Source organism: Bacillus rossius, chromosome 11 (assembly GCF_032445375.1).
Source record: "Bacillus rossius redtenbacheri isolate Brsri chromosome 11, Brsri_v3, whole genome shotgun sequence".
NCBI lineage: Eukaryota > Metazoa > Arthropoda > Insecta > Phasmatodea > Bacillidae > Bacillus > Bacillus rossius.
The window spans coordinates 25188455-25214841 of NC_086338.1; the positions used below are offsets into that span (position 1 = coordinate 25188455).

At 40.4% G+C, this 26387-nt stretch overlaps 1 protein-coding gene across 2 annotated transcripts in view; it reads left to right on the top strand.

Moving 5' to 3' along the window:
• The window catches only part of LOC134536703 (endonuclease/exonuclease/phosphatase family domain-containing protein 1-like), a 57271-nt gene that overhangs the window by 5300 nt on the left and 25584 nt on the right, over positions 1–26387 (top strand). The window contains exons 3-7 of one of the 2 annotated variants that reach the window (XM_063376572.1): positions 4144–4355; positions 4715–4934; positions 19231–19342; positions 19583–19829; positions 20070–20121. In XM_063376572.1, the coding sequence (XP_063232642.1) occupies positions 4144–4355; positions 4715–4934; positions 19231–19342; positions 19583–19829; positions 20070–20121 (843 nt within the window). Of the gene's footprint in view, positions 1–4143; positions 4356–4714; positions 4935–19230; positions 19343–19534; positions 19830–20069; positions 20122–26387 lie in introns of both variants that reach the window. The other variant, XM_063376571.1, reaches the window with a different exon arrangement.

Genomic DNA, 26387 nt, shown 5'->3' on the forward strand with positions numbered 1-26387 from the left:
GTGTGGCTAGAGCACAGTGCTGCCGGCAGGTAGTTCTGCTCTGCCATGCAGCTGGGTGGTAGGCTTGTGTGGCTAGAGCACAGTGCTGCCGGCAGGTGGTTCAGCTCTGCCATGCAGCTGAGTGTGGTACAGGCTTGTGTGGCTAGAGCACAGTGCTGCCGGCAGGTGGTTCAGCTCTGCCATGCAGCTGAGTGTGGTAGGCTTGTGTTGCTAGAGCACAGTGCTGCCGGCAGGTGGTTCAGCTCTGCCATGCAGCTGAGTGTGGTAGGCTTGTGTTGCTAGAGCACAGTGCTGCCGGCAGGTGGTTCAGCTCTGCCATGCAGCTGAGTGTGGTAGGCTTGTGTTGCTAGAGCACAGTGCTGCCGGCAGGTGGTTCAGCTCTGCCATGCAGCTGAGTGTGGTAGGCTTGTGTTGCTAGAGCACAGTGCTGCCGGCAGGTGGTTCAGCTCTGCCATGCAGCTGAGTGTGGTAGGCTTGTGTTGCTAGAGCACAGTGCTGCCGGCAGGTGGTTCATCTCTGCCATGCAGCTGAGTGTGGTACAGACTTGTGTTGCTAGAGCACAGTGCTGCCGGCAGGTGGTTCAGCTCTGCCATGCAGCTGAGTGTGGTAGGCTTGTGTTGCTAGAGCACAGTGCTGCCGGCAGGTGGTTCTGCTCTGCCATGCAGCTGGGTGGTAGGCTTGTGTGGCTAGAGCACAGTGCTGCCGGCAGGTGGTTCTGCTCTGCCATGCAGCCACCAGCCTACCATAAAAATAACGTAATAAAACAAGATTTTTTTTTTTAAATTAAAAATCTTACTTCTTCCAGTACCATGCACGAAAACACAATGCAATAATTTGTTTCTAAAATCCCTCACACCCATATGCATTACAAACAAGGTTCTATTTTTTGTGGCCCTCCATAATATGTCGTTTGTGAAGCTTCAGGATTACGATGTCGCTGTAAGCGACAAAGTCGCTGCGACTTGGCCCTGCGAACTTCATGTCGCTGGTCGCGGCTTGTCACAGGGACAAACTTTTGTCGCTACTCCCACCACTATTTGAAACAGTCGTGTGCTTGGTTTTCAGATTCACCCCCAGGTTGTTGTTGTGGTAGGCTTGTGGTAGGCTTGTGTTTCTAGAGCACAGTGCTGCCGGCAGGTGGTTCAGCTCTGCCATGCAGCTGAGTGTGGTAGGCTTGTGTTGCTAGAGCACAGTGCTGCCGGCAGGTGGTTCAGCTCTGCCATGCAGCTGAGTGTGGTAGGCTTGTGTTGCTAGAGCACAGTGCTGCCGGCAGGTGGTTCTGCTCTGCCATGCAGCTGGGTGGTAGGCTTGAGTGGCTAGAGCACAGTGCTGCCGGCAGGTGGTTCAGCTCTGCCATGCAGCTGAGTGTGGTAGGCTGGTGTGGCTAGAGCACAGTGCTGCCGGCAGGTGGTTCAGCTCTGCCATGCAGCTGAGTGTGGTAGGCTTGTGTTGCTAGAGCACAGTGCTGCCGGCAGGTGGTTCAGCTCTGCCATGCAGCTGAGTGTGGTAGGCTGGTGTGGCTAGAGCACAGTGCTGCCGGCAGGTGGTTCTGCTCTGCCATGCAGCTGGGTGGTAGGCTTTAGTGGCTAGAGCACAGTGCTGCCGGCAGGTGGTTCAGCTCTGCCATGCAGCTGAGTGTGGTACAGGCTTGTGTGACTAGAGCACAGTGCTGCCGGCAGGTGGTTCTGCTCTGCCATGCAGCTGAGTGTGGTAGGCTTGTGTTGCTAGAGCACAGTGCTGCCGGCAGGTGGTTCAGCTCTGCCATGCAGCTGAGTGTGGTAGGCTTGTGTTGCTAGAGCACAGTGTTGCCGGCAGGTGGTTCAGCTCTGCCATGCAGCTGTGTGTGGTAGGCTTGTGTGGCTAGAGCACAGTGCTGCCGGCAGGTGGTTCAGCTCTGCCATGCAGCTGAGTGTGGTAGGCTGGTGTTGCTAGAGCACAGTGCTGCCGGCAGGTGGTTCAGCTCTGCCATGCAGCTGAGTGTGGTAGGCTTGTGTTGCTAGAGCACAGTGCTGCCGGCAGGTGGTTCAGCTCTGCCATGCAGCTGAGTGTGGTAGGCTTGTGTTGCTAGAGCACTGTGTTGCCGGCAGGTGGTTCAGCTCTGCCATGCAGCTGAGTGTGGTAGGCTTGTGTGGCTAGAGCACAGTGCTGCCGGCAGGTGGTTCAGCTCTGCCATGCAGCTGAGTGTGGTAGGCTGGTGTTGCTAGAGCACAGTGCTGCCGGCAGGTGGTTCTGCTCTGCCATGCAGCTGGGTGGTAGGCTTGTGTGGCTAGAGCACAGTGCTGCCGGCAGGTGGTTCAGCTCTGCCATGCAGCTGAGTGTGTTACAGGCTTGTGTGGCTAGAGCACAGTGCTGCCGGCAGGTGGTTCTGCTCTGCCATGCAGCCACCAGCCTACCATAAAAATAACGTAATAAAACAAGATTTTTTTTTAAATTAAAAATCTTACTTCTTCCAGTACCATGCACGAAAACACAATGCAATAATTTGTTTCTAAAATCCCTCACACCCATATGCATTACAAACAAGGTTCTATTTTTTGTGGCCCTCTATAATATGTCGTTTGTGAAGCTTCAGAATTACGATGTCGCTGTAAGCGACAAAGTCGCTGCGACTTGGCCCTGCGAACTTCATGTCGCTGGTCGCGGCTTGTCACAGGGACAAACTTTTGTCGCTACTCCCACCACTATTTGAGACAGTCGTGTGCTTGGTTTTCAGATTCACCCCCAGGTTGTTGTTGTGGTAGGCTTGTGGTAGGCTTGTGTTTCTAGAGCACAGTGCTGCCGGCAGGTGGTTCAGCTCTGCCATGCAGCTGAGTGTGGTAGGCTTGTGTTGCTAGAGCACAGTGCTGCCGGCAGGTGGTTCAGCTCTGCCATGCAGCTGAGTGTGGTAGGCTTGTGTTGCTAGAGCACAGTGCTGCCGGCAGGTGGTTCTGCTCTGCCATGCAGCTGGGTGGTAGGCTTGAGTGGCTAGAGCACAGTGCTGCCGGCAGGTGGTTCAGCTCTGCCATGCAGCTGAGTGTGGTAGGCTGGTGTGGCTAGAGCACAGTGCTGCCGGCAGGTGGTTCAGCTCTGCCATGCAGCTGAGTGTGGTAGGCTTGTGTTGCTAGAGCACAGTGCTGCCGGCAGGTGGTTCAGCTCTGCCATGCAGCTGAGTGTGGTAGGCTGGTGTGGCTAGAGCACAGTGCTGCCGGCAGGTGGTTCTGCTCTGCCATGCAGCTGGGTGGTAGGCTTTAGTGGCTAGAGCACAGTGCTGCCGGCAGGTGGTTCAGCTCTGCCATGCAGCTGAGTGTGGTACAGGCTTGTGTGACTAGAGCACAGTGCTGCCGGCAGGTGGTTCTGCTCTGCCATGCAGCTGAGTGTGGTAGGCTTGTGTTGCTAGAGCACAGTGCTGCCGGCAGGTGGTTCAGCTCTGCCATGCAGCTGAGTGTGGTAGGCTTGTGTTGCTAGAGCACAGTGTTGCCGGCAGGTGGTTCAGCTCTGCCATGCAGCTGAGTGTGGTAGGCTGGTGTTGCTAGAGCACAGTGCTGCCGGCAGGTGGTTCAGCTCTGCCATGCAGCTGAGTGTGGTAGTCTTGTGTTGCTAGAGCACAGTGCTGCCGGCAGGTGGTTCAGCTCTGCCATGCAGCTGAGTGTGGTAGGCTTGTGTTGCTAGAGCACAGTGTTGCCGGCAGGTGGTTCAGCTCTGCCATGCAGCTGAGTGTGGTAGGCTGGTGTTGCTAGAGCACAGTGCTGCCGGCAGGTGGTTCAGCTCTGCCATGCAGCTGAGTGTGGTAGGCTGGTTTTGCTAGAGCACAGTGCTGCCGGCAGGTGGTTCAGCTCTGCCATGCAGCTGGGTGGTAGGCTTGTGTGGCTAGAGCACAGTGCTGCCGGCAGGTGGTTCAGCTCTGCCATGCAGCTGAGTGTGGTACAGGTTTGTGTGGCTAGAGCACAGTGCTGCCAGCAGGTGGTTATGCTCTGCCATGCAGCTGAGTGTGGTAGGCTTGTGTTGCTAGAGCACAGTGCTGCCGGCAGGTGGTTCAGCTCTGCCATGCAGCTGAGTGTGGTAGGCTGGTGTTGCTAGAGCACAGTGCTGCCGGCAGGTGGTTCAGCTCTGCCATGCAGCTGAGTGTGGTAGGCTGGTGTTGCTAGAGCACAGTGCTGCCGGCAGGTGGAGCAGCTGAACATCAACACTGCCAGCGAGGAGGAGCTCATGACACTGCCTGGAGTCACTCGCGCTGTGGCACACAGCATTGTCACCCACCGCCAGGCCATCGGGGGCTTCAAGAAGGTGGAGGACCTGGCCCTTGTCACGGGCGTCGGCGCTGAGAGGCTGGACCTTGTGCGCCCAGAGATTTGCATCGGCCACCGCAGGAATGCCAGGTCGGTTCACATTATTATACATTTTTATTAATATTTTATTGTCACATTAGTTTGTTCTGTTTGGTTTTATATTGATGGGTGGCAACACATGACTTCATTTGTTGGAGAAATTGTGGTAACGACTTTTTCTGGCTTGGCACGTGTCATTTGCAATAGTGAAGTGTCGAGATCTGAGTAGTCAATTTGTTGTTTCGCAATAAAATGCCTACACACTTTTTACAAACAATAATTATTTAGTGTCGACAGAGTTCCTCCATTTTTCTCATCAGCGACCCCCTTACGTGAACCCGAGTGGGATTGGTGTGTACTTGCTGGAGCCGGTCTCGCACGCATGGACGGCCTTGTTGTGTCTGGTCCAGCTGTGCTTCGTCGCGCACCCAGTCGGAGGACAGCTTGCACAGCGCGGGCGCCGAGTCGACAGGCCAGGGCGTGCCCAGGGGATGCCACGTCGTCAACGTGAACACGGCGTCTGTGTTCGAGCTGATGACCGTGCGCGGTCTGAACCAGGAGCTGGCCGCCAACATCGTGGACCACCGTGACCGCAGGGGGCCCTTCTGCGCGGTCGAGGATCTGCTCAAAGTAGGTTGCTATCTTCTCCTCATGTGTATTTTCTCATGTACTTTTTCCAATACATAAAAATATATAATTACCAAATTGGTTGAAGGAAGTTTGAAAACTTTTTTTTTTAGCCAGTGTGAAATATTTCAGTTAATCTCATCTTATTTTTATACGTATGTGGCTAAGTTAAGTTAGCAGTCATTATTTTTCACACTTGGTCACTAAAACTTCAAAGTTCATTAACAAAGAATAAAATATTGAAATAAAGTACAGCGAAGCCTCAATCAAATGGACCTCTTTTTAATGACTTTGTTCATCAGATACCTAGTCAATTAACTTTGATTCAAAAACTTCTTTAGCCAGATAACGAGTATCTATTTTTATCTACCCTTTACTTGACCACATTCTTCTAAAGGCGGATGTTTCCTGGGAAAAGAATGGACAAAGGCCGCTGCCAGTAGTGTTTTTCCTTTTGTTGTCTTGTTTAAAAACATGGCTAAGAATCGCTATTGCTTGGTCTGTGCGATTGTCAGTTTTTAGTTTGTGTTGTAGTCCATTGAAATGTTACAATTTAAGGACCGAATATTGCATTTTTTAGAGGATGCAATTTTATTTTTGGGACATGTGTGGGGGGTCAATAGAAGCTTAACCTCAAGTTTGTGGGGTCGCCACCCTTGTCCCCCGGCCGCCATCTTGGAAAAAGGGGTGAAAACACTTTTTTCGCTATATCTCGGAAACTATGCGTCTTACAAAAAATTTGTAAAGTCATAATTTGTAGCAAATTGTTTTGCCTACAAATATGTTTATGTAACTTTTTGCCCTAAATTAAAAATTAAAGAAGTTAAGCAAAAAAGTGAGAAAATTTTTATAAAAATTTTCTTTTTTGCTCTATAACTGTTTTTTTATACATTTTACAAAACAATTACCTCAGACCAATCTTGTAGATGATCTTTTGAGGAAAATTTTTCCCTATAATTTTTTTTTAAAATTTCATTCATTTAAAACGCCGTTACAGTGCTCCAAAGTTGACCGGGTTCGTCAATGCTCATGAGAATCCGGTCGAAATGAAATGTTTAACTTATTTTTGATTTTTTTTTATTGTAAATATATTCTTACAAAATTTTTGTTAAATTCGTACAACTTTACTTATTAATTCCTAACTCTTTTCCCCGCCACCTATGAGGTAGAGTCTGTAGGCACTTTTTTTTTACGTGGTGTCCCCAGTAGGCCTACTCCACTGACATCTCACTTATAAGGTAATCCTCGACATCATAATATTTTTAATCACTTATTAGCTAGCTACTCTAATCGACTTTTCTTCGATGGTTCAGGCTGTGGCTCAGAATCTAAATCAACGTCAAATGTGAAAGTTTGAGGAATGACAGGAGTTAAAATTGGAGTCAGTTGGAAGTTCATCTTCAAATTCATTTTTTTGCATTAACTTTGATATTTCCATAATGTTGCTGCATGTTTCGCCAGAACAATGGAGGCATACTGTAGAGCATTTCAGGCCTGCTTTTCTGCAGCCACACATGCTTCCACAGTTTCCTTTGCATCTGCAGAAAATTAATTTCATGAGATCGGGCGGTGCTGGAGGCTTGGAAGCTTGTATTGGCATCCAAATGTTTTTATGCTTTTTCCAGCCCCAATCTTCAGGATTTTGATATCTTCCGAGTCACGACTGGACCTGGTGATATACTCGGAGACTGTGAAAACGAGCAGCATCTTGTGTTGGAGGCAGCGATGATAAATTAAATGAATTTTTAGTTACTGTCTTGGCAAATCTTTTGTATCGCAAGCCGTCTAGTGAGTCGTCTTTATTACCGCCGTATAAAGCTATGAAAAAACATTCGCCAACAAGAGTGAGCAAAGATGGATCGACTTTCTCACTTAGGAATAGCGCGGTACCACCAGCTAATTCAGGATGTTTCTCCATATTTTTTGAAATTTTAATTTCTTCATATTATAGGCTGCTGATGTTGTATCACATCCTGAAAAAAGCATGAAGAAACAGCAAATTCTGTGTTATGAGATCTCCATACATAAAACTTGAAGGGCTATAACTGAGCAGATGTGCGCCCTTTTGAAGGTTTTGAAAAATAAATGTTAGGCTGTCTTGTACCTAATGCCGTGAGCAATACAAGTTTGTCAATGTCCTCTGCCACAATAATAACAGAATCATGAGATCGGGATGCAGTAAGCGCAGCAGAGACGATCATTGAATCTGCATCTGATTCAGCTTGGTCGACAGAAAAACTAACCTCTGAAAGAGCAGTTTTGAGAAGATCTATCAAGTTTGATTTGTTTTTTTCATTACCAAGAAATTTTTCTTGAGATATTGTTAGTACGGTACTCTTATCAAACTTAATTTCAGTACATTGATGTTTTTTCGTGCGATGCATACGTTCCCATGACTTTGTTCCTGCTATATCAGGATTTTCGGAGTAACCATTAAATATTATTTTTGCAGATAGTCCATAATGTTCTTGCACATACCGGACATACTTCTCAAGGATGTTGTTTAATGACGAATTCCGATCCCAAATCACTTTATGCAATAGAAAACCACCATCGATAACAAAATGACTTCTGTGAATGTTTTCAAAGGATTGGTCCAGTGGTGTAAAAACATTAAACAAAGACGACTTAGTACCTTTCCTCATGCCATCCTCAGCGAATAATGCCAATGAAAAAGGTGCTAATTCGTACGCCAGATATTGTTTAATATCGCCAACTGTTTCTCTCGAAAATCGAAATACACATCCGTTGAAATAAAAGTAAGGGATTGATTACGACAGGAGATTTTTCTACTTCAATAGTGCTTGTCATAGCACTTAAGGGAAGAACCTTTGATTTGCGACTAAATGACAGATCCAATGATGTTAGTTATTAAGCCTTCTCCTATTTCAAAAGCACGATGACAATTGACGATATCTGAAGCAACTATTCCATTTGCTATACAAATCAATTCATTGCGATCTATAGTAAAATCATGAGAAGAGAGCCAATTATCAATTTTTTCAAGGTCTTAATTGTCACATTGGACACGTGTATCTCTGTAATCTACGTGCTGTTATGGAGTATCCATAGTGATGTTACAGTATTCTGTAATCTGCTCGCAAACATCTTGTAAGCATATCATTCCAAGAGTCCATGATGCCAACGTGCTCTCAAAGATACCACGCCCGTGTGTTAACCCTTCAGATGATTTAAACATTCTCATGAGAGTTTGCTCAATGGTTTGGTCAGACATTATCCCGCTCCAAAATTTGTCAGTTCGTCGAATAGTAAAACAGCCCTTAGCAGTGAACGAGTGGTATTCATCAGGTGTCATTATTTGATCAAGCCTCAACATATCTTGCAGGTAAAGTTAACTTGACTTAGCATACAAGAAATGTCCACTTGCATGAAACATTGGAAGCATTTTCCTTATCGTTTCCAAATGAAGAGACCAATTTCCAAATCGTTCTGCTTCGATAAAATGTTTTAAGAGAGTGACTAATCTGTAGTATTGTATCCATAAGGTTGCAGTTGGTCCTTTACTCTCCAGCATGGTCAAAGATTCTTCAAATTTGGTCGATATCTTCTTGAATAAAGGATTATTAATCGATTCTAAAACGTTAGTTCGATCAATATCGTAAATAACATCATCGAGGAAATCACGTTCTTCATCTGTAAATTCTATTGAGTCCATAATTATTTTGCTTATAGACAAATGCACCAACAAATGAGCACGCACAGCTCTACCATAAGCATGTCCAGATATTATGTGCTGATCACAGTTATCTGCATAAATTAGTTTAAATATATCTTCAAGTCCACTGCCAGACATTATGTATCCAATTCCACCAATGAATGACATAAGCAAATGGAACCCACCCAATCGAACAACAAGTTTTGAAAGATCTGAAGTAGGATCAGCCGCAGCAGTTATATCTCGAGCTTTCCAATATAAAGGTTGATCAAACGTTACAATACACGTTTTTTGATTGGAAGCTTTACATTTCTCAATAGAAAGCTGGAGTGATGTTAAAATTGTGTCATAATCTGTTAGAGGAGCGTTTATAAATGGTAGACATACAATTCTACTTCTTTGGAAAGGCTCCTCAACAGTTGCTTCAATCATAAAGCTGTTCCATCCACCAATGTTTAAAGCACAAGACCATTTACCATATAGCCACATGAAGTCACAAGCACGAGGAACAATCTTTTTGGCTGGTGATGTGATATTTTCGATTAATGAAACATTTATTTTACCCATCCAATTGTTTTGCCTTTTGAGTAGGACGCAAGAGGAACTAACCCTAAAGTAGATTTAGCTGAAGCTGGTATTCTTTTGGAGACACGTGGTAAACTGGTATCAGCTTCAATACTATCATACGGTGTAATACTTTGAATTCCACCCATCGCATGGAAAGTATTTTTACCATCAATTGTGTTGCTGTTAAAATCGGCATTGTCAAAAACAAATTGTGAGAAGGCATGAGGTAAAATATTACGCGCTGGACGAAATGCACAGGAATCTTCGTACAATGAAATAGAATTATAAGACGCAGAGAAACCTAATGTTGAAAGAACATTGATGAGATTACTGGAACCATATTTTTTATATAAAAATGATCCAACCCCAAGTAGTAGCGGTGAAATGAATGAAGCCGGTCGAGTTTCTCCAATGGTGGAGTGAGCAATTGATGTACATTTTCTTTGTGCTGCAACCAACGACTTACGTTTTGATTGACAGATAATTCCAGAAAGTAGAACTGATAAAGATTCAGGAATTAAAGAATTAACTTATTTTAAAAAATTATCTGAAGGTGGATACTGATTCGTTTCATAGTGCCGTGAACGGATGTATTCCAAAATAATTGCAGCTGCATCTCTGACTTTCTGCAATTTCTCCTCTTGAGGATCATTTTTTTTATGAGATGATCTTTTCGATATAACTTTGTATATAAAACCTTTAAAGCAGATAATGATGTCTTGTTTACCTTCGTTAAAGATTACAATGTCGTCCTTGTACTTTGCCTTTAATCGTTCAATGACCGTACGCTTCTCTGGAATGTAGTCTCCTTTATTCTCTGTTCACTCTTAGCTGTGTTTTGAAATAAAAAAACACCGTCGTATCACTGCGCCGCGTCAGCAAGAGATAGGCTGAATTCATCTTGCGCGCCAAGCACTAGTTGCAACACACACACTTCAGTACAGTCGGTGCTAATAAAATAACGGAGAAGTAATATAACAGGAAAATAGTACCGTTACCATTCCGGACACAAAAGCAAACAATGTTTATTTTTTGAATAATCGATAAAATATCACCGTAATGTAAGACAACATTATGATAGTGTTACGATTTGGTACTCACCTAATCACTATCTGGCAGTGGTGCTATCCCTTCCAGACTTGAATCAGACCTACCACCACTATCTTCGTCACTACTGTCGTTACTATCACCGAGAGGAACTATAACACTGTCAATGACAATATCACTGATACCATCCAATTCCCACATTCTTTCCTCTTCTTTCATTACGTGCCGAATACAGTCGTTCCACTTCTCTGAAGTAATCTGAGACAAAGCTGTGGCTACCAAATCACGTACCTCGCTTAGCTTGAATGTTCTGTTATTACGTGCCACGTAACCTGTTATCTGACTCAACACGAGTTCGATTGGATTCAAGTTGCAATGATACGGCGGTAGCCTAAGTGCAGTGTGCCCCGCTTTCTCGGCGATGTTGTCAATCACATATGCAGTAAAAGATGAACATACTGTATGAACTAAATTCAGCAACTCCACTTTCACAGACGTTGCACTGAAGGATATATTTTTTGACTGTAACCACTCGATAATATTTTGTTTTCTCCATGAATGATTTGGCACACGATCACACTTTACACTGTGATATGAAGCATTGTCCATAACAACAACACTGTTCTGTTCTAATTTTGGCAATGTTTTTTTTTTTTTTTTCAAACAAATCCCGGAAAACGTCACCATTCATCTCTTCTTGATAATCGCCGGATTTCTTTGACTGAAAAATTAACTCACCGTTTTCCACAAAACCACTGTCGCTACCAATATGAAGCAATATAAGGCGCTGCCCCTTACCTGTTGGATTTTTTAGTCCTGTAGACAGTCCTGAGAGAAAAGCTTCTCTCTTCTTCTTAACTGTAGAATCTTTCCAAGACTTGTTTGTAGCATGCCCTTCATTCACCCACATTTCATCTAAATAGTATATCTTGCGTCCTTGTTGTCGGTAACCACGGATTTTGCTTAAATAATTCCTTCGCCATAGTGAAATGTCGTCCCTATCAATTATGACATTTGTTTTGCTTCTCTTAACGTACTGAAAACCGATATGTTTTAACAGTTTATAAAATGTTGTTCGTCTGAAATTAGGAAGTTTAGGGTCGTCGTTAACACATCGTAGCACTTTGTTCAGCGTAGGTGGTTCATTTGCGAAGAAAAAACTATGCATTTTACGCCTAATAGCCGTCTTCACAAAATCATTACAAGTTTTGATAACAGGATACTCACGTTTCCTTTTCTTCCCGGGAGTTGTTAATGTCCCAGTGTCCTGTAACTCTTTCCTTGCACGAAGCACACTGCTCTTCGAAACACCCGTAAATTCCGCAGTTAAACTGGCGATATCATTCACACGACAATCCGGATATTTGTCTGAAAATGTTTTAAAAACATTAAAAACAATAGTTTTCTGTGCACTTTTCAAAGGCTTTCCCGTTCTGTGCTTCACAAAACTCGGTCCGGCGTCAGCCATTGCAAACCGTGTGCGCGCGAATCCGAAATACAACTGTTGCGCCAGGCATCAACTGTACAGTACACTGTACACACGGCGTCTGCTAACATAATTGTAAGTAAATACTTGCTGACACATTAAACTGTATTGGATATTAATGGTGAAACGCTATAATGCTATATAACATTAATTGTTACAAAAAAGGCAGTTTGAAAATACTTGCAAATGGTATCTAACCAAGGGACTATTTCTTGCGCACGAATAATGTGCGCGGCGGCCGGCAGCCAATGAAAATGTTTGTTTACAAGAGGCTTTGTTTATTCCAAAACTCAGGTAAGAGTGAACGGAGAATAATGGATTTCATTAAATCCGCAAGTCAAAATTGGCACTCTTCACTATTCTCATGCAAGTAAGCAAAAACATCCTCCATAGCATTGTCAATGTTATTTTTGTCATGTCTTATTTTGTCACTCCATTTTTTGGAGTACAATTGCTTGCTGCAATCCTTGTGATACCTAGCTCCAACATTGACTAAGCTAGAAACATTAGCTATGCGATCAACAATGCTCTTTGCCTTGTCATCAGAACGTTTGAGAACAAGGCCCAAATTTTTTTTTTTTTGTACCTTCATGACGTACATTACATATTTTCCTCTGACGGCTTTGACGCAAGTCACTCTGATTCTGGAATAATTCGCTGCAAATAAAGCAATAGTTTGAGAAATCTAAATCAGTACCTAGATTTTCTGATACTGAAAATGATTAACTGCTACAGCTGAGACGACGAACAACATTATCTGTTCGACTATCACTATAATAATGATAGCAGGGAATATGAACAGTTACTTCAGAAACACTTTGTAAAAATAATTCATTATTCACATCGTTTTTGAATTTTGCTCGCTCAAGCAAAGTTTTCACTCCTCTAGCTTTCACAGTTTGAACTTTAATGTCCCCAAAAGGTTTTTTACATATAAAACAATCACTCATAATTCACGCTTTAAAAAAGTCGCAATGTTTATAACTAAATGAAAATTTCACCACACAAAACGCACAGTTTAATTGATTGAACTGAAAATAATATCCGCAATTTTCAATACGTCTACACGTGGCAAAATATGTAGCACAACTAAGAGAATAAAATGAGGTAGAAGAAACAGCTGGTAAGTTCTATGGTAAAGAAAAGAGATAGGAATGAATAAGTAAAGTTGTACCAAATTAAAAAAAATTTTGTAAGAATATATTTACAATAAAAAAAAAACAAGTTAAACATTTCGTTTCGACCGGATTCTCATGAGCATTGACGAACCCGGTCAACATTGGAGCGCTGTAACAGCGTTTTAAATGAATGAAATTAAAAAAAAATTATAGGAAAAAATTTCCTCAAAAGATCATCTACAAGATTGGTCTGAGGTAATTTTTTTGTAAAATGTATAAAAAAAAGTTATTGGACAAAATCTAAAATCTTTATAAACATTTTCTCACTTTTTTGCTTATAACATCTTTAATTTTAATTTTTAATTTAGGGAAAAAAGTTATATAAACATATTTGTAGGAAAAACAATTTGCTAAAAATTATGTTTTTTGTAAGACGCATAGTTTCCGAGATATCGCGAAAAAAGTGTTTTCACCCCTTTTTCCAAGATGGCGGCCGGGGGACAAGGGTGGCGACCCCACAAACTTGAGGTTAAGCTTCTATTGACCCCCCACACATATCCCAAAAATAAAATTGCGTCCTCTAAAAAATGCAAAGCTCATGTAACATCTCAATGGACTATGAATATGAATATCAAATTACGGCCGGGCATCCTTCCACAACCTTCTAGAAGGTCGCTGTGCCAGATGTCACGTGTATTTCTTTCCAACACAAAAGGAAATTAGCACTAATAACATTCCAGAATACAAATGATAGCTAAGCCAAAATAAAAATTAAATGACCATTTAAAAAACAAACAACCATTACTTTGATTTAAGTAGACTCCTTAGAATTTACTTGGCACAGTCATTGGTAAGAGATGACATGTGACTCCGTTCTCAGGGTTACGTGGCCCGCGTGGGGACAGTATGTGTGGGTCCTGTAGTGAAATGTAGGGTTAGGCAGTTTGAACCCTTGAACCCCACAGAATCTCTATTATGCGAAAGATTTGTCATTTTTGTAAAAAAGATTCTGTGATAAATTTTGGGAGTAAATGTAGTTAATTAAAAAAGTCAACACTGGCAACTCTTAAGTTAATAAGTTTATTTATGTTTATCTGAGTACTTATTTGATTACTGTCCTCCAAGTTATTGTACTTTTCGTATGAATTAAGTAAATCAAATTGCGTATCATGTACTTACCTGTAAAACTTATTTTATAAAACCAATATTGATGTATAGTAGCCATATTTACGATCTGAAAAATTGGTGAAATTCACGAAAAATTACGAAATACTACTGTTGTTTTTTAAGTTTTTTTTGCATAAGATCAACATTTTTATGTAAACACAAAGTATGGTGCGAAATACAGCTGTTATGTTTATTTTATTGATTCCATTTCTGAAAATTTCAAATGTTTCATCATAGATTTTTAATGTAGGCAACAAATATCATTAACAAAATATCTTGATATCTCAAACGTAGTATTTTTTCCTAGTACAGCACCAATCAATATTATTTATGAATGCACTAAACCCGATTTGTTGCTCTTTGTTTTATTTTTATTTTTATTTATTTATAGTTACGTTCCGTCGACCATGAATGAGCAAATGCTCAATGGTGTAGAACATGTCAGTATATACATTACAATACAAAATAAAAAAATAAATCCATAACATAGTAAGATAAAAGTTATAAACAATATCATGATTATATACACATATCACAATTAAAGGGATAGAGCATACATGTATTGTACACATATAATATTAAGGTGTCCATACACAATGATATTTTATACATAAACACACAAATATACACATAACATAACTATTATATATATATATATATATATATATATATATATACACACACACACACACACACACACACACACACACACACACACACACACACACACACACACACACACACACAATTCAGATGTTAACACACAAGTTATGATTATCAATACAATTTAAAAATTCATCAACAGAATAAAATGTTTTTGAGATAAGATATTCTTTTAATTTATATTTAAAATTTTTACTTTTACTTTTACATAGTTGTTTTAAAGTTAATGGAAGATTATTAAATAACTTCAAAGCAGTATTATATATGCCTTTCTGCTGTAAAGTAGTTCTTGCCCGAGTTATATGCAAGTCATCACATTTTTTAGTTTCGTATGGATGTATTGCTGAATTTGGCTTAAAAATATTCAGATTTTTATTTAAAAACACTAAAACTGAAAAGATATATTGACTTGGCAATGGGAGAATACATAGTTTATTAAAAAGTGGTTTGCATGAATCTCTTTGCTTGCTATTACAAATAATCCTTATGGCTTTTTTTTGTATTATAAAAACTTTAATAGCTTCCGAGCTATTTCCCCATGAAATTATACCATATTGCATTAGTGAGTGAAAATACCCGAAGTACATTAATTTCATAACCTCAACATCAACTTTCCCAACCATACAGCGAAGAGCAAAACATGCAGATGTTAGTTTATTACATAATACCTCTATGTTCTTTTTCCAGTTTATTTTTTCATCAATTATTAATCCCAGAAATTTCGCATAATGAGACTGATGTAGATTTTTGTTTAAACAAGAAATATTAATATCTTCATACATTTGGTTTCTTGTTATGAAGTTAACAAAATTTGTTTTATCAAAATTTAAAGTTAATTTATTAGACTTAAACCAAGAAATCATTAGTTTGAGTACATTTTCAGATTCCTCAATTAACTGGGTGCGAGACAGATTTTGTATTATGATACTAGTATCATCTGCAAACAGAATAGCAGAAGCTCTTACATCAAGCATATGTGGTAAGTCATTAACATAAAAAAGAAAGAGCAAGGGACCTAATACCGATCCTTGAGGCACACCATGCTCTATACATCCTGAGCGAGAGACAAACTTTTTATTGGAACAGGTATCCACTAACATTACACTTTGTTGTCTGTAGTATAAATATGAGATTAGAAGTTTTTGAAGCTGACCAACAATACCATAAAAATCCAATTTTTTAATCAGTATACTATGATTGACACAGTCAAAGGCTTTTGCTAGGTCACAAAATATACTAACTACATGAAGTTTATTATCTAATGCTGTTTGGATAGTATTTACAAGGTTGAATATAGCTTCATCAATAGATTTTTTCTTCCTAAAGCCAAACTGTGATGATGTTAATATTTGATATTGGTCTAAGTGATCAAGTAATCTCCTATAGATGACTTTTTCAAGGATCTTAGAAAATGTAGTCAATAACGAAATTGGCCTATAGTTTTCGATATTAGTTTTCTCACCTTTCTTATGTAATGGAATAATTACAGCGTATTTCATCCTATCAGGGAAAGTACCTATAATTAAACAGATATTGCAAATTAAACTGAGAGGCTTAGATAACTGATCAGAACACTGCTTGATTATTTTACTACTAAGCTCATCATAACCATGAGAAGTTTTTGATTTCATGTTTTTTATGATTAAACTTATTTCATGAGGAGTTACAAGGGAAAATTGAATTTTAGGAAATTTTTTGGAAAAAGCATTTTGGACAAACTCTAAAGGGTCGTGAGAGGATTGCAGATTAGTTACTAAGTGATTTGCAACATTTAAAAAATGTTTATTGAAAGCATTAGAAATATCAACTGGGTTTTCAATAGTAGATTCTTTTAATTTTAGTGATATCTTATCATTTTTATTAGGATGTCTCGATACTTCTGTTTTAACAATATCCCATATAGATTTAATCTTGTTAGAAGAATTAGAGATAATTTTATGAAAATATTTACTTTTTGCTGCTAAGATTTTTTTATTAAGAATCTTACTATAATGTTTGTATAGCAGTTTGTCTTTATCAAGATTAGATACCTTAGCTGTAGTATATAGGTTACGTTTAATTTTACAATCATTTCTTATTTCGTTAGTTATCCATGAATTTACCTTTCGCTGAGACGTGTTTACAGTTACTACACGGCAACATGTCTCAAAGAATACTAAAACAGTGTTAAGAAAACAATTAAATTGAATGTTGGCATCATTTACTATTTCTAAGAAATCCCATGTTTCAGTTGCAAGTAATAATTTAAATTGCTTAATGGTTTCTTTATTTATTTGCCTGCGTGTATTTTTTATACAATTAGAACTATTTACTAATTTATGATGTAATTCTATAACTTGAGCATCATGGTCAGATATGCCATTCACAACAGAAGCTACCATAATTTTATCACTTTGAGATTTATCAATAAAAATATTGTCGATAGCAGTTTCAGTATTTTCACAAATCCTAGTTGCAAAATTAACAACAGAGATCAGATTAAAAGAGTTCATAAGAAGATTTAGTTGTGTTCTTTTGTTACTATCAACAAGATAATTTACATTAAAATCTCCACATATAACAATATCTGTATTAGATGAAAACAATTCTGATAATAAACTTTCTAGTTTTTTTAGAAAAAGTTGAAAATTTCCAGAAGGAGCTCTATATACACACACTATAATAACAGATTTGTATGCAAAAGTAAATTGCACAGCACAACATTCAATCACTTTACTTTCACAGTAACTAGAAAGATCAATACAATTGAACTGAAGGGTACTCTTTACAAAAATACATACTCCACCCTTTGCGTAGTCAGACCTACTATAATGAGAAGCCAACTTATAACCACTAATATGAACTTGAACAGTGTTAATAGATTGTAGATGATGTTCGGTAAAACATAACACATTCACATCCAACATGTGATCCACTAGCAGCTCATTAACACACAAACTCAGCAATTCTGTTTTTCGTTTTATTCCTCTTATATTTTGATGAAAAATCACAATAGATTCATTAACTTTCGGCACATTAACTTTCGGCATACTCTGTGGGGCAGTGGACCTGGTCACAATTACATAAGGCTTAGAAATAATATTACTACACAACTTATAATTTATGCCTCTTAAAGGAGACCTTGTTACAGTCTTAAAATTTGAGGTTAACGATGGCCAATCCGAATTAATGAGTTGATCGTTACATATTATAGGATTGGCAATGTTTACAAGTTTCCCTGCATTTCTAGAGCAGATTTATTAGTAACTGAACTTTGGTTAGTAACAACCTGATGAATCTTGCCAGCAATTTGTTTTTTTCCTAACCTATTAATCTGAAGGCCATGTTGTGTGTGGCACCCTCTGCCTAATTCATTAGTTTTTACAAGTGTTACATTTTTAAAGTAACTGGTTATCTTGTGGATTCTTCTATTTATAGAAATGACTTCTTTATTCACACAAGATTCCTTTAGAAGATCATATCTAAATGGAACATCAACAACAATTACATTAGTGTGTGTTAATTTGTCTAGTGTTTCTTGTAGAGATATCAAGAGTCTACTACCTAAGTTCTTGGCCACATCATTTGTACCACCGAAAATAACAACAGAGTCATTTAATTTTAGATTACTACACATCACAGGGATTTCTCGAACAATTTCCTTTAGTGGTGCCCCAGACTTTACAATAGAACAGATATCATGCTGTGGTAATTCATCACTGACCATACTTGCAAGGTCACAGCCTTGACTGACTGTAAACATCAATACTTTACCCTTCGTAATCTTCTTTTTCCGAGGCATTGGTGAGTTGTTGGGCCCATTTCCTGTAGTCAATGACATCTGGTATAAAGAATCTTCTTCTAGGCAACATTCTTGTAGAGCATTAAATCTATTAGTTGTGTTAAGGGCTGTGTGTATGTCACGAAGATAAACATTGTAAGAAATTTTGTAGTTTAGGCCAAGAAATAATTATAAATGGTATGTGAAGACATGTTACAATGTGTTACATTGTAACCTGATAAACACTTAGTGCCATCCGAGAGTGTTAGTCACAACAGTCATTGATTCCAGCATTATTTAGTTCCTTATGTATTAAATCGAATATTGACACCACACTTACCATTATTTGATAGTATAAAGTAAACATTTTCGGGGAAATTCATTATTTTTCAAGTAACACATATATAATCACCATACACTCACATGCTGAACTGGCCTTTGAGAAAACCCATTTTCCCTCTTAACTTTAGTAGAAAAAACCTGAATCCAGGTTAATAAACATCTCCGTGTTACATAATCAACAAAATCAGTTGGTGCCAATCCAAGGGCACTGCAATTTAAGATGAATCATTTTTTTTTTCATAAGCATTATGTTAGCTACATTTACAATAATTACTGTAAATATTTTCATACTTATTTACTAGGGAAAAAAATTAGTGAGAAACATATCAGAACAGCGACACATCTTGAAATGCTTGAAAACCTTATACATAAATGCGGTGTCTAGTTGTCTAGTTGTGTGAAGTCTCCCGGACAGATGCAGGGCTGCAAGGGGGCTTGTTGGAAGCGTGGCGCTGAGGGCCGCCGTGCTGCAGGTGCGAGGGGTGAACCAGTGGCGCCTGGCGGCCGTGCGCTCCCAGCTGGTGGTGGACACGGACCAGCCCCCGCCTCCCTCTCCCGCCCAGCTGCCCAATGGCGACCTCTCAGGTGCGTTCACTAGCTCCGTTTGGGTACAGGGACTCCAGTTTCATAAATTGAGCATTTTTTTTTTTGGCTTGAAGATCATATCCAAGAAACTAACGCTGACCATTAGGAAAATTTTACCTCCACTCTTAATTTCACCTAAAAACCTAAACAATTGTAAGGAAAAATCAGTAAAATACTTGTACTTGTTAAAAGTTATGCCTGATGCTCGAAGTGAGTGCAACTGGAAGAACGGGGATGCAGGGACCAAGAGCGCTGCCACGAGGGCTCGCCCGGGCGGCGTCTCCAACGGCTTCCTCCCCGGCAAGGACGTGTTCGACGTTCTGTCGCTGCACTCGCCCCGCCCTCCCGTCACGGACAGCTTCCGCTACTCGAGGAACGGCAAGAGCGCTTTGCGCGTGGCCACCTGGAACCTCGGCCACCTCACGCTCGCGAAGGTTGGCAACCCTGGAGTGCGGGAAACCATCTGCCGGACCGTGCTGGAGAACAGGTCAGCTCCGAGCGCTGCTGCTCGCGTGCTTCGTCACACCAGCAGGATGTTGCACAAGTACAGACAAAACATTTGTAGTGGCACGTCTCAATCAGAAATTTTATCTGTAGTATAATTGATGTTTCCATTCATTTCACGTCAAAAAATTATTAAATATTTGACAATGTAATGAATGCAACTTAAAGCTTGGCCTTAAGCCATCAACTCTTACTGTGAGACCGCCTGCTGTTTGTGTTTCAGGTTGTCTCTGGTGGCAGTCCAGGAAGTGGTGGATGAGTCGTCTCTAGAGAAGGTACTGTCTCTTGAGTCACGAGCCTGAAGCTCGCTGTGCCTCAGTTCTTGTCCTTGCGTCCTCTTATCACCCAGTCTAGTGGGCGTTCCCTTATGTTCCCTTATATAGTGTTTATTAATGTTTTCCCATTACTGATACATGTAATGAAATGAATGCAAAGAATTGTTTATTTTCAAGTTTGAAATTTCACAATACTCTAGAACCCCAAAATTAACGAAGCAGTGATTTTACGAATACATATTCAGAAACCATTGAAAAATCAGAAAATTAAAAGAAAAAAAAAGAAACTTATAAAAATGTTACTTTTTAATACAAGGCATATATTTTGAGTGGACTACATTACTCACAATTATGTTCGTATAAGAAGAACAAAAAATCAGACATTCGTTTAAAAATGGGGCAGTGGTAGCTTCTGTGACGTATATGGGCGTGTCCATGCCTCGTCCGGCTGGCTGGTGCGTGGCGGCGGTATCACCATGTGGTATGGCTTACCCCTCTCATCTCCTGTTTTACATTCTTCAAGGTCAAAGCTCATCCCTCCCCTCTTAACATTTCAACATTTCCTCCCCTCGTACAACCTTCAGTGTAAGAAACTGTAACCCCCCCCTCCTCCCACTTCCCTTTCTTGTAGGCAACAAAAGCCAGAACACCACATGGTGTTGTAGAGTCCATTCCCGTTAAAGTGAATATTTTTAAGGCCCATGTGATGCCATTTACCGTTAATAAATACTGTGTAAGTTATTATGGATCAAACATGATATTTTTAAAAAAAACGTGGATTAGGTACACTTTGTTCATTAGTCACACAGCAGTATTTATGCTGGAAAATCACAAACTTCGAAACTTCTTGGATGGAAAAATTTAGCAGACCCATAAAAATATTTATTTTACAGCACATGAACTATATTCACCTTTCCCATCGCATTCCAACATTTCCAGCACGTGTCACAGAGCAACCGCAACCGTGTGTACTGTGAGAGTATAAAGAAAAAAATGTAGTAGTGACTTCCTCTCCCTACGACTAATGGCCGGCAAACCCTAGCATTATCTTAACATGTGTCACATTCCTTACATCCGCTGAGGAGGTTCGCGCGTAGTCAGATTTGTAGTAGCTCTGAATATTTACTGGTTCAAAACCTTTTGGTCTTGATAAAACATTTTTCAGGGATTCTTGGTCCTTTATTAAGCAAAGACATGTTCCATTGATCTAAATGCTTGTAATTGATTTTATCGATACTTTATGTCTGACAGTTTCGAAAACTTTGTCTTGACTGCTTGAAATATGTTATATTAGCTATCGATGAAGGTCTTGATGTTTGGAAATGTCTGGTCTATACATCTGACATTGTTCATGCCTTGGTCTTGTGGTCGGAAGACACTTGGTCTGTACGTATAGCATTGCACATGAACTGGTTGGAAATTATTTCATGTATCGAAAAAATATAGGCTTCCGTGTCAGGCAGCACGACAACATATTTAATTAGTTGGACAAGTATCTTGTCCAGAGTTGTTTTTCGTAGAGTCAATGATTAATAAACTCCACGAAAGTTAACAAGAAACAGAATTAAAAAATTTATTTTAAGCTTTAGTTATCCTTATCTTTGACAGAGAATCAAACCAAAGATGTGAATATGTGATTCAACCATAAATTAATAAGTGATTTATTAATGAATTTTGGAATTTTTTTTTTAAATTTCTAGGTCAATAAATACAAATTTTCAAAATGGCGGACATATTGGCTTATATAAGACTGGTTGGTATATTAAGAACTTAAGCTGCTTATAGGACGTTCCACCATTTTTATTGAAATTATTATTTTTTACATAAAATTTAAATATTTGCATCGCCCAAGGATCTAACCAAGGACAGGAATCAAACAAATACATTTTTGAAATTTTTCCTGAATTTATAAGATAATTAAAATACAATTTCAAGATGGCGCCCAAATTTCAAGATGGCAGGTGCTACAAAATAAAAATTATTCTTGTACTCTAGCAGGTAAAAATGGCGGCAGTGCACTCTAGCAGACGAAAACAAAATGGTGGCCTGAGGACTAAAACAAAATGGCGGGCATGATGACATACAAGCTATCGATATATCTTTGCATTAGTGGTGGGAAGTCAGTCTGTCGGTGGCTTCCATCGAGGAAGGATCTGTCATCATTTTTTTATTTTGCCCTCGCCGAGTTCGAACCAAGGATGTAATTGTGTTTTAAAAATAATATTTTATTAAAATTTTATTAATTAATTTTATAAATTTTAAATCTTTCCCCATTAAAATCTGATAATAATTACAGATTTTTAAGATGGCGACCGTGATTTATTAATATAAGATGGCAAAGGGTTTTTATATAAAAAATTTTTTTTTTATAAATTTTAAAAAATTTTCCCGATATTACCCTCGTTTATTGCATAATCGTCACACGCGCGTCGCGACTGTCCGTGGACTTGGCCCACGTGTACCTGAATCAACTGAATCCCCCTGTTCATGATCATCGTTATTTTCTACCTGCCCTTGCATCTCATCAACATTGTGAATGGGAGGGGTTTAGCTGAACAGAACACTTGGTACTCCTGGCTGGACATGGGTGCTGTAGTACTTCACCCGCCCACAGATTGCTCAGTGGGACCTCCAGTGAGCTGCCATTGGTCCGGCTGCCGCTTCTTGATGTACGACTCTTGGGAGTGGGCCTGACTCCTGTGGGATAAGGTGATTGTCACTTGAGATGTTGGAGCTATGGCCAGCTCTAGTTATATCTACCTCCTCGTGGCAATGCTGGCTCTACTAGAGAGGACTCTGCCAGGCATATCCCTGCCTCAAGCACCCTCAGTTGTCTGCATTGGAACCAGACATGGTGTATGGGCTGACTGCAGAAACAGCAGATGCAACAGTTCGACTACTGAGCCCCGGTGGTCATCAGATCCTAAAGGCCTGTCTCATCATGAAGAGTTGAAGGCAGATGGTTGATGGAGAGGACTGGGAATGCCATTGGGGGTCCACGCTGTAAACCCTTTGGGCCGTGGTACAGGCAGTCGAAGGAGAGATTGAGGCAAGCCAAGGTCCTGCGTATCTGGCACCGACATCGGGCAGTACCACCAACTTCAAGATATTGAAGTCGGTATTTCTCGACAAGCCCCTCGGTAATCTTCGGAACCTTTCGGTCCGGAAGCCGAAGCCTCCCCCCTTTCTTTTCTTTAACTTTGCCTTTTAATTACGAGTCACTGCCGCCCAAAAATTTACTGCGTGCCGCGGCTCTGGGCTGGCCGCTCCGTATCTCCGGCATCAGGACGTGACTCCAATTTTTTTAAGATGTAATCAGCTAGACAAGGGATATGATTCCTACAACTTTAGTGATTAGCTTTTAGTCAGTCCATGTAGGTCTACCTCGTAGTAGTCATGTTGTGTTCATCATAATTAATTTTTTTTTTTTTTAAATCATGGAAACGTCCGTGACTGGTTCACGAGCTCAGCACCTGGGCTGATCCTGGAAGCCATCCCCCTGTTTGACAGGGTCCAAGGAACAGACAAGTTTCCAAGGAATGGACAAGTTTCCAAGAACCGGATGCCTCGGTAGCAGCATAACTTTGGCCAGCCATCGTCAAACTTCCAGTTCTTCAGTTTTTAGATCTTCAGAATAACATTAAACCACGATGTTGAATTGATCTGAACACCATACAATTTTTTTTATTCAGGACTTTACTCACTCCTAGGAAGCTTATTATAAAAGCAACTTAATCTGTTTATTGTTGCGTATTTTATTTAAATTGTGTTAATGATCAATGAAATTGTCTAATAAGGGCCTGCTCATTCTTTTTATAATGTGATTTTAAATATATGTTGTATATATATTTGTTTGTTAGTCAATTTATAAAATATCATCTTACTGTTAAAATAATCAAAAGCAAAATAAAAACAGAGGTACTAATATCTAGACGAAATCATTACATTGCCTTCTGAAAGTAAAAGATCTGCTAATCACCCGAGTCATTAAGAGAGAGTGAAGTGTAACAAAGTTATGTTATAACTTGGGTTTACTCTGTTATGACTGAGGAGTGTAACAAGTGAAACCCTCGAACCATGTATATACATGTAGAACTCTTGGGAGTGGTTCTGTCCTGCGAAGGTGTCTGTTGTTGAAGGTTTTGGAGCTGTTGCAAGCAATAGTATCTGAAGCAGAATCCAAAAGGGTCAGTTTCCTTCCTTTGTAAATGTTGTTTTTCACAGTAAGCTCGCTATGCAATGTGTATTCATAAGAAGATGACTGCCAAAGAATATGCAGTTCCACAATGTGTGCCGTTAATTAGTAATCTCGACACGATATATTTTAAATTTTTATTATGATTTTAAATTTTTTTGTGTGGAAATTTTATTTGCTCTACTATAGTGTAATTTTACTTTGTTAGTCTGGTGTACTCCTCTGAGTTAAACTTTGTCTCAGTGCTCTGAAGCCCCTTTCCCATCGGCGTATCGGATATTTTGCTGGCCTAATCCCTGACTGGCAGACAGCTTACCATTTCCCCCGCCTTCAGTCACGCCTCAAGCCTGTAATATCATTTCTCTTCGAGACCCAAACTGCATAGACAAGCCTGTAGCTTGCAGGCGACCAGTTCTCAGAGACGAGCTGAGATTGGCCTTTTTCATCACATATTAGTGTTAAGTTCGCTCCTCTGCAGGCACGACGGGACGTAGATTCCCAGCAGCGTTGCATTTTACCCTCACCCCCCCCCCCCCCCTTCTCAGTTCCAAGTAAGACCAATGACCGGTCGTAACCCCCTGGGCAACCGTGACCGTCTTCAAGGTCTCCTCGCAAAAAACGAGTGCGCCAAAACTGATCGCAAGCGCTACCTAGCGACCAAGTCGCGAACTTCTCCGCTAGCCTACCCTCTAGGGCGCCAGAGAGCAGCACCTGCTTTCCCTTGAGTTATATGGACGCCGTGGGCGAGTCGATTGTTTTCAACTCGGACCCCTCCGACAGAGTTCTCTACTGTCGCCTAGTGATGCCAACTTCAAAACTCCTGCCAGAGTTTTTTTTTTCGCCCGCATTCGGGCAAGTTCGGATTCTTTCGGCGGCCCAGACCCCCTCCACCTGTAAGAGCCGGCGCCCCTTTTTAATTACGAGACGCGGTTTGCCGCGACAGATCAGCGCGCGTCACGTTTGCAGACAGATCTCCGGCGAGCTCAGAAGACTCTGGAAGACTTCATCCGACCGCTAGCGACTATGTAATCGTCCTAAATAAGGGATGCTATCCCTCAACTAAATTCAAGTAGATTAGCCTGTCTGCATAGTGTTAGCAATTTTTTTGTTTTGAAATGTTCCCTTTTAATTTTTTTTAACTATGAAGAAATCATCCGCGCCCAGCCGCGCAAATCGCGAGCTACGGACCATGGCTGACTCCGCGATGGCAGCTTGAAGGCAACTCCCCTGTTTTGGTGAGTGATCATTCGCGACCTCCCCTACCTCCCCTTAGATTTTTCCGGGCATTTCTTGCCCCATGTACTGTCTGTATTCAAGTCCTAATCAGTCTTGATTTGGCTTGTTACAGTCAGGGGTTCGACCTCCCAGCGATGCACATATTCAGCTAGATTCGAGATCCAGCAACTACTGGTGGACGAATTGTCCACCAGTATGTTTTTCGGCAGTCCGAGATCCATCCATTAGAAGAAGCAGCTTTCTTCCATTCTACAGTTCGGCATTTTTAACTCCACACCTGGAAGACTCGGGTGATATGGTTTCTATTTCTATTCCCCCCCCTTTTTTAAAGACAAACCAGCGATAAGTGACTATCCACTTAATCCACTGATATGGTAAACTAATCAGCGACAAATTTAATGTAGTAGAACATTGCAAGTTGTAATAATGTATCAATACAATGTACTTTGTTTTAAATAATCGCGGGCCGGCCCCTTTTCGTTTTTCTTTTTTTTTTTTTTTTAAATCTTTGAAACTTGTTAAAACCTTTTGTATGTAAAGTTATGGAAACAAAATAATTCATCAGGGCAAATAAAACAGGGAAACTATAGATCAAGTTAATCGTGTAGTTTTTATTTATTGATTTTAACGATCCACCAACTTCCTCCTTGCTTGTTACAGGAAGTTCCTAAATTTTGTTTGTTCCCCACCTCGTGCCGCCTCTGGTAAATCAATTTATTTAACTTATTTTTTTTATCCCGCAAGTTTCCAAGGCTCTTTTTAATTAATTCAAAATAATTCAATTTTGAGGCACGAGGGGTGTAACAAATGTTATGCACATGATACCAGGATATTA